General features: G+C 41.3%; 1 protein-coding gene across 1 annotated transcript; it reads left to right on the forward strand.

The window, feature by feature from the left end:
- The first annotated feature begins 458 nt into the window (after positions 1-458).
- Positions 459-8,777, forward strand: LOC111331571 (uncharacterized). The gene is made up of 12 exons (XM_022936705.2): positions 459-717; positions 1,250-1,362; positions 1,883-1,958; positions 2,634-2,695; positions 4,170-4,223; positions 5,058-5,156; positions 5,679-5,744; positions 6,599-6,668; positions 7,453-7,574; positions 7,658-7,753; positions 7,957-8,067; positions 8,654-8,777. Exons 1-12 carry the CDS (start codon positions 564-566, stop codon positions 8,699-8,701), a joined length of 1,071 nt encoding a protein of 356 aa, XP_022792440.2. The 5' UTR covers positions 459-563; the 3' UTR covers positions 8,702-8,777.
- Positions 8,778-9,382: the final 605 nt, after the last annotated feature.

Raw genomic sequence — 9,382 nt, forward strand, 5'->3', positions numbered from 1 at the left:
CATCGAGCAGACTGAGCATGAGCAGAAATTCAGTTTGTCTGATGTGGTTGCACGAATGATATTTTGCCTTCACTTCTCAACCGCACACACAAGAGTTGATATCTGGGTGGGTTGGCCAGCCAAGCCACCGTTTATTTAACGCCAAATCGATATGCTAACAGAGTCTTTTAAAATTGAAGTAAACTAAATGCACCAAAGCCGGACATGAAAACCCCTAAAAACCAGCAGGTGGAAAAAAACGGGGAACGTGTACCCCCGACCAAGGTAGCGGTGCCACCCTTAGGGTTTTAGGGTATCCTATGAATGACAATTACACATAGTTACAAGTACCGCTGTAAATTTATACAAACAACAAAAACGAAAAGTTACACACGGCGAAGGCTGACCGTAGAATTCCTTGCCCTACTAACGACCTCTACTTACAAACCACGATCCCGTAACTTTCCGTGTACCTCGTAGCCACTCCCAGTCCTCCGATACGCGCCGGCAAAATATTAATTTATGCTAATTAGGATTACCACAAATTACAGTTTGTCCCCAGTCATTTTTCTACAGCAGCCAGGATGACAAAACTTGTGTCGCTGGTGGCGGCACGTTCATTTATAGAGCGATGTTTGACAGCCATAGGAACTGAACCCAAACACAGTGTAGCTATGGCCAATATGCTCATAGAGGCTGATATTAGAGGCCATTTTACTCACGGGCTCTACAGATTAGGTGAAGTGATTACAGTTGAATTATTATTGTAATCAATAACTATTATTGTTTAATGTAAAGTTTTGAACACAAGCAAGCGAGATCGTTCGCCTTTACAGACGAGAGTGTTGAAGAAGCATGCTTCCTTTATCTGCAAAAGGTAGTCTTCGCTGCTTTGTCGATTTCACAAACGTACATCAGAAGGCGATTTCACGCAGAAACTGGCATGATATCATATCTGAAAACGCTCTGAAAGACGATAAAACATCTAGAAAAAGTATTTTAGAGGTAGAACTGTATTCAAGTTGTATATCATCTCAAAGAACTGTCGAGATCCTTAGAGAAATATCGGTTAAATATCCCCTTCTCCCCCACCGCATTTGCCCAGCTCGAGGTTTCCTGAAGATGGTCCTACAGCAAAGAAAGCGTTACCGAATCCGTGATCAGGCGACAAACATGTGACTCATTTCTCAAAATTGATCATGTTCACCCTTGTCAACCCCTAGCCGTAACTGCTGACTTTAACTGATATTACGATATTACTTATTTGAAGAAATGTACATGCGTGACATTGAAAATGGCGTTACGCAAGCCAGAGGCGAACCGAGTCTTGAAAAGGATTTTGCAGCGACTGCGCTCGTGGATGGTAACAATCTCCCGGGTGTTGTAAGTAAACTCAAGCTTTTTGTCATTTTTCATTTTGTTTTTTGGTTCCTTTTTACGTGAAATTCCTTGCAATTTACCGTGAAATCCTTGTTTGTAGTATTTGGGGTTAAGTAATCGACAGCCAAGTTTTGAGTGGGTTAGTTTGCGTGAGTGCTTGTAAGCGAAATTATCAAAACATATTATTAAAACTTTATTTCTCTACAAAAGTAATCAAATTCAAACGGTATTTGGAACTGAAATTCTTACAAGATCGGATCTAGATACCCGGTCTAACTGATTTAACTGAGAGCAAAATCAAAACTATTGATTCTATCTCACTATTTTTTTAAAGGTAATTTTTGGCCACGCTCTTTGAGTCGTTAAATTTTGTTCTTTCGAGGAAGTGCCTCTCTCTTCAAATCGTGTCACGCAACGAACTAGAAGTTCGCGTGACGATCTAAGTACCCACAATCTATCTTCTCTTGGGGTTACAACACAAGCAACACTTCCCTTTGCGTTATTTTTTTCTGTCCCGAAATAGGTTGTTGGTAATTATTGCATGGATTTAGCCATCAAAAAAGCAAAGGATTATGGAATTGGCTGTGTTGCGTGCAGAGGTAACTAATATTTCTGTAAAAGCTGTTTTAGGCGTGTACGTGTCCTTAACAAGTAGTGAAGCTTTACTTTCGACGGAGTATAGCAATCGGGCTAACATGCCAGACTTTCTTCGCGGTAGTTTAAGGAACGTCACGTAACGATGCACCCCACCCCCATCCCCCAGCCCTTTCTTTTATCACCCCTACCGAAAAGGAAAGGGGCTTCAAGGTAGGACTGCAAATTGCGAAAGCGGAGAAAAATTGAAACAACCATTTTTTTTTTTTCGATCAAGCGCTAGGTACGGTTAATTTTGACTACACTAAGCTGTGCACACTACCCGTGCGGGGGTTTTAAGTTTTTCGGATTTTGAGGATTATTTGGATACGCAAAAACGAAAAAGTTCATGCAAAAGAAAAAAACCCGTAAGGGGAAAATCATCTAAAACTGTCCATCAGATGGCGTTTTGCTGCTAGCACCAATAGCATAAGTCAACTAACGGAGAGGGCGGATTGGTGTCAAAAATGTAGATTGTTTTAGGAAATTACTGTTTCCGTGTTGTGTGTTTAAATCGAAGACAAAAACATTGGGTTTTCCGCTTTCCCCTTCCCTCCCCTCCCCCCCTCCCCCGCCATTTAGTTAGGTCTTTTCATGAGCACTTTGGAGAAAACCGTCAAACCTCTCTTGTCCCGTTTAAGGTTCGACACATTTTGGTATAGCTGCTTGGTACAGCGCTCAAGCACTGCAGCATGGAATGATAGTAAGTCAAAAACGCAACTCATCTGTGTCGGTACTATCAGTTTAAAAGTATATCCGACAAGTGAATATTACTTTTGACGTGCGCTGATAGGCTAGTTTGAGAATGATTAGCTTATAGCAGGCACCTAGAAATAAAGTGGCTTTCCATTTCGCTTCTGTTTTCGTTGGAGACGAAAATTCTAACAAATTTTGGTGAACAATGTTTCGTATTTTGCTTTTCTTAATTTAGGGACGAAATGTTAAATACAAATGAATAAAGGCTGATAGTTTCGAAAGAAACTGTTTGGGGCTGCGTCGGTGGGAGTAACGAGATAATTTGGATATATCAACAAAGTTGAAATGGTAAATTGGCCACCGTAATGATTACAAAAGCTGACGTTTCGAGCGTTAGCCCTTCGTCGGAGCGAATAGAGGAATTGTGGGTTGTGTGTACTTTTAAAGGCAGAAAATGGGGCTACGTTATTGGTGGGTGCATGGCAACGAGAAAAACATGAATAAATTAGTGGAATGAAAAGCGTTCATTGATCCCTGTGGGATTTAGACTGCCGGTTTGAAAGATGAGCTTTTGTTCAAGATTTTTACGGCTTTCCGTGCCACCTAAGTGCAAGGAAAGACCGCAGATTGCCATATGTTGCTTAGAATGATTGGGTAAATTAAAATGTCTAGCGACTGGTTTCGATGTGTCCTTGTCATTCCTTTCCACGTCTCGAAGGTGTTCTCGGAATCGGTCACCTAGTCAAATACAAAGCCTTGTTATACGAAAACTGGCGAGCACACGTTATATTAATGACGATGTTAGAGTGAAACATGTGATAATTTTCAACAACACGACAAATTTTGCTCAACGACGAAAGAAAAAAACAAGAAGTTTTGTTTGACCTCCATAAAGTGTGTCGGTGCTTTCTACTGTGAAAAATATTTTCAGTATCGGTACATGCGCAGCACTTATCCGCGCGCCTGCATTTGTGCAGTGCGCGAAATTTTAAAATCTCTGCCTTTGACAAAAATAAAGCAGTTTTTGGTCCGCTAGTTGTTCAGCTTGCCTGGCATGTGCTTCAATAAGTATTCAACTTAGTATGCTAGGGTAGTCTGATCGTCCGGGTGAGTGTAGTCCTGAGAAGGACTGTTGTCGACTGTTGTCGGTGGTTGTTATTGACGTTTCGACTACCTGAGCGGGAAGTCACTTGACTCTGATTATGACTTCCGCTCAGGTTATCGAAACGTCAGTCACCACCACCGACAATAGTTCTTCTCAGGACTACACTCACCCACAGTTCACCCGGACGATCAGACTACACTATTACATGTTACCCCCGGGTTCAAACTACTTACTTTATTCACCTCAGTGTCAGGGAAGGGGGTCGTGATGAAGCAGTTATCCATAAATAGTCACCTCTGCACTGGTGAAAAATTGTTGATTGAAATGAGAAAATGTTGAAGGGAGTGAAAGTTGCCTCATTCTTTTGGCCTCTCAGGGCGTGAGTTTGTCAAACACTTCCCCTGTGGTGGTACCAACTAGGGCGGCCAAGGTAAGTTTCTTAGCAGTACAGTGCGTCAGTTATTGGGTTCCCTGTTTTGGTTCACGAAGAACACGTAGTTCACCCAAGCTTTTGTCAGAGCAAGCGCTTGAGTAAAGAAAGTTTGGCTTCTCTTCACGCGCACACGAGAAATAAGTGCACACATCAACGTTACACAGAATTTCAACAGAGTAATCGAACAAGTACGAAATGTTTGCTACACCTGTTATCTTGTTTTCCTGTTGGCCTCCTTTCGCAGTCACTTCGCAGTCCCTGCGGGTTTTTCGTGTCTCTACATTTTCAGGTTTGGCTTCGTTTAAGTTTTTCGCTCGCGCTTTGGATTGGTTACATGTTTATCCGTATGCGCGCTTTCAAAGACGTATTTGGATTGGATGTCGTAAGAAAAATTTATTACAAGAGCCAATCAAAGCAAAAGGCAATTTTAGAAGAAGCCAATCAAAACTCAAAGTAACATCGGTAACCCACTCGTCCTAAGACACACAGGTAACTAACCTTAAGCGCGGGAATAACACGCCATGACTGTGTTTTATATTTGCGTCTGACTGGTTGAAGAAGTAGCAGAAGATTTTTTCAATCAGTGAGGGAGTTTAGCGAGGAAAATGCTCCATCAGCACCAGCCATATTCTAGTGATTATCTATTGTATTAAGGTCATTCATCGGCGGCGCTATGAAAACAGACCTGAAATGACAGTCGAGCGTTTTGACTGAGTTATGTCTAGTTGAAGTAAAACTGCGAGAGATGCTCAACAAGCAAACCGTGAATAAACAGAATAATTTTCTCATCATTCTGATTGCACCCGGTGTTATTTTTATTCCATTTTACAGCCATCTATTGGAACAAACCCATTGTCAGTTGCCGCCCCAGGGAGGGAAGGCGACAATTTTCTCCTGGATATGGCTACGTCAGCAGTGGCATTTGGAAAGGTAACAAAAAGCGTTTCGCCGACTCGACTTTGTCTGTTTCCTCCAAAAGGAAAAGATATATAGGCCTACGACAGACTCGATGACAGAAGGATAGGCAGACTGACCAACATGCAGACCACAGACTGGCAGACAGACAGACAAGCAGGCAGGAGAGGAAACACACAAACAGACTGACAGAAAAAGCAGGTTCGCTGATAGACTGACTGACCAACAAAATGGTGGAATCACCGCATTGCTTTGGTGGTGGGAATAGAGAGGGGGTTGGGGGAGGTGTTTGGACCCCCTCATCAGACCTTTGGGTTCCTTATTACGTGTCTGGCATCACAATTTTGGCGACAACTGGATTACGTATTATTACTCTATTGGTGGATCTTTTTACTGTGTAACTAGATTTACAGTCCTCTCAAAAATTCCTGGATCTGTTCCTGTTCTTTGACATTGATGATTATCCTCTTTTTTTTTTTACTTGATGTATGCGTTTAACTAAGTAACATGTTCTTGTTTGTTCCTTTTTTATTTTAGCTCAGAATGTGTCGTGTTAAAGGAATTGAAATGCCTCAAGGATGGGGTGTCGACTCGAAAGGACTGGTAAGAAATCATGGGAAAAATTTGCGGCTCCGAAGCGTTACTATAATTGGCGAAGACACGCCCTTTGACTCTAAGTCCAAAAACTTTCGCATTTTGGCTTTCTTTTCGTTTATTTCTATATCTATATTGGCACGTCGGGTCAGCTCATCCTCATCCCCTGAGCATATTGACCCTCTTATTCATGATATTTGAATTTCTTTAAACGGGTTTAACTGATATAAATCGCAAACAGAGTACCCGCACAAGCCCCATTGTCCGAGAAGTTCGTAAAAGTAACACAGCGGTCAAAGGTCCGCGCATGCGCGAACGTAGTAATGAATAAGAAACGTGCTTTAGGATGTCAAAACAAATTTCTCTCACAAAGGTTACAATCAAGCATATAAGCAAGTAAGTCCCAGTGTTTTAAAGCGTGTAACTTATTTGGTAAATCACAAAACAGAGTGGTAAATCAACAGGATATCCGTACTTGAATAAGCTATCTGTTCGAAAAGTCTCAAGTTTTTATTTTCTCTTCTTTGTTTCCTTTTACAGATTTCTAGGAACTTTTCAATTTCTTTTGTTTGTTTGGCATGACAGTGGTTGTTTCTTGTGTTTTCGTTTGGAATCAGATTTTGCGCGAAAAACTGGCACGCAGGCGTCCAAAATTGATCCCCTCACGCATGCCCAGCGTTTGACCGCTGTGTTGTAAAACGTCAACCTCACTGGCTCATTGGTTGTCCTTTTACTGGCCCTAAATGAGGTCATAGTTTGAAAAATAAGCCTTCTTAATTCAATGCAACAGTTATTTTAACTGTTTCATTTCTTAGTTGATTTTTATGTCACTGCTGAGAAGGAAATAATATACGTTTTGTTAGGAAACTGTTAATCCTGTAGAAGCAATGGATCGGGGTGGACTTTCTCCCCTTGGGGGAGCGGAAATTACTGGTAAGTCGGATCAAGGTCGATATCTGAGCAACTACGTACTTACCCCTCCCTTAACCCAACAACAATCAACTGATAAAACAAGTTAGGGTTAATGTTGGGTATCTGAGCAAATGCGTTACATACCCCCCCCCCCAACCAAACAACAGTCAACTAATAAAACAAGTCAGGGTTACTGTTGGGTATCTAAGCAACTGCATACCTACCCCCCCCCCAACCCAACAGCAGTCAACTGATAAAACAAGTTAGGGTTAATGTTGGGTATCTGAGCAAATGCGTTACTTACCCCCCCCCCCAACCCAACAACAGTCAACTAATAAAACGAGTTAGGGTTAATTTTGGGTATCTGAGCAAATGCGTTACTTACCCCCCCCCCCCAACCCAACAACAGTCAACTAATAAAACAAGTTAGGGTTAATTTTGGGTATCTGAGCAAATGCGTTACTTACCCCCCCCCCCCAACCCAACAACAGTCAACTAATAAAACAAGTTAGGGTTAATTTTGGGTATCTAAGCAACTGTATACCTACCCCCCCAACCCAACAACAGTCAACTGATAAAACAAGTTAGGGTTAATGTTGGGTATCTAAGCAAGTGCGTTACCTACCCCCCCTCCCCTAACCCAACAACAGTCAAATGATAAAACAAGTTAGGGTTAATTTTGGTCAAGGGAGGGGTAGGTGCGCAGTTTCTAAGAAACTGACATTGATCCGCAGCTCTTTTCACAATGTTTGGAAATCAGACAAAGCCATCTGTTGTGTCTTGACAAATTATCTCTGATGGTCAGGTGGTTACAAGGGTTTTGGATTAGCCATGATGGTGGATGTCTTTTGTGGGATTTTATCGGGATCTGCTTTTGGAACAGACATCAAACGCTGGAAGGGACAAGAAGAGAGAATACATAATTTGGTAACAAAATGATTCCAGCTGTTTCATTCTCATTTAATTGGCATGTGGAAATGGAAATATTACCATCTGTTATTGTTTTACAGGGTCATTGTTTCATAGCAGTTAATCCTAAAGTATATACTGACGGATTTGAGGACCGTATGCAAGCTTCGATGGATCAGTACAGAAATTTAGAACCGGTTAGTATGCGATGGATGGTTGTATGAGTTATAGATAAAGGAGCAAACGAACACAGACAGATTAATTCGCAAACAAAAAAAAAAAGAAATTATAGGAAGAAAGACGGACGGATAGGCATGCACATAGATAGAAAGACTGACAGAGACAACGATTTACTTTGAATTTTTTAAGAAAAAATCCCTTCTGTATTTGTGGTCTCTAGGCAGAAGGTGAGACCGCGGTTTTCGTGGCTGGAGATCCTGAAAGAGAACACATGCGAAAAGTTGGTCAAGATGGGGGCATTCATTACCACGAAAATGTGCTGAAATCCATGGTTAGTTCGTTGATAAGTTTGAAAATTTTTACTGCGTAAGAACCCGCAGACAGCCACAAGGGTGTGACTCTCTGCAGCGAACTTGGGACTCTCTCCCTGTGGACGCGAGATTCTCTCCTGGCGGGGCGGGCGTGGCACTTCCCCGTGACACTTCCTCGCTCTCCAGCATATCAATCCCCTTATCAAGACATCGTAAAGGAATTGTTGAGAACAAAGGACCCAGAAATGGAGGTCCCATACACAAACTACCTACTATGTTAACCATTCTTGATATTTATACCCTGACATTAGTATGCATATTCTCCATCTTGTTCTCTATACATTTCCTATGGTGTTAACACGGAGAATTTGAATAACAATCGAGACCTTCTTTAGTTAGCGATCATTTCCTTGATTCTTGTAATCTTGATGTGTGATTCAGGGGTAATATTATAGGAGAAACTAGATGCTAGTCACTCTTAGTGTTAAAATGGTTAAAGTGTCTTGTTTGACCTCCCTCTAATCGTGGCCGCAAACTGCCTTCTTACATCCATGATAAAATAATTATGGTTATTTACGTGACAATTGCTGATTTTGTTGTTTGCAGGATAAAATTGCTGACAGATTAGGCGTGGCCTACCTACTGAGGCAATAAAGGTCTTACCTGATAAAAATAAATATGAAACAAATATAATAGAAATATAATATAAAATAAAAATTCATTGACTCACTATTGGCATATCAGACAGACCTATATCACCTCGACTTTTCTTTGTGCGGCACTGACTGTTTGGCATAGAAACCATCTTAGACCATGACTGTTATCGTACAACACTACCTCCGCACGCACACACGACTCAAATCTTTCCAGAGTTCATGGTCTTGGATGGCTTGGTTTACTTTAGTTTAGTTTATCAACTTAATTGGTCTCATAAGTAAGATACATGTATAGTAAATCACTGGTAGAAATAAAAAGAGATAGCGCGAACGGGAAAAGTATCCCAAATTCTGATTAAAAACTCTGATAAGAAATTTAAATTTTAATAAAATTACAATAAATCTAATTAACTATTATAGTGTACAATAAAGTGTAAAGAGACAATATCGAATTCTGACCAGTTGGAAATATTCTAATGCCACTTTTCGCATTGGGCTCTCCTGCATCTTTTGCCAGCACCCATTTTTTTTTTTAAGACATAGTTCTGATACTTCGTTTTTTCGCCCAACGCTCGTGCCTCGCACTTCGCGCTTGATGTCTCCCGCTTCGCACTCGGCTAAATATAAGCCGCTGTTATGCAGGCTATACAACGGACGCGATGCAACGATGTACCAGTGA

This window comes from Stylophora pistillata, chromosome 11, assembly GCF_964205215.1.
Source record: "Stylophora pistillata chromosome 11, jaStyPist1.2, whole genome shotgun sequence".
Lineage (NCBI taxonomy): Eukaryota > Metazoa > Cnidaria > Anthozoa > Scleractinia > Pocilloporidae > Stylophora > Stylophora pistillata.

What these genes read in the sequence shown, in the direction of transcription:
- LOC111331571 (XM_022936705.2), top strand. Translation starts at nt 564, where the DNA reads ATGACAAAACTTGTGTCGCTGGTGGCGGCACGTTCATTTATAGAGCGA. An exon ending in TGGCTGTGTTGCGTGCAGAG is followed by an intron (nt 1,959 to 2,633) that starts GTAACTAATATT and finishes GTCCCGTTTAAG; the next exon opens with GTTCGACACATTTTGGTATA. An exon ending in AAGAGAGAATACATAATTTG is followed by an intron (nt 7,575 to 7,657) that starts GTAACAAAATGA and finishes ATTGTTTTACAG; the next exon opens with GGTCATTGTTTCATAGCAGT.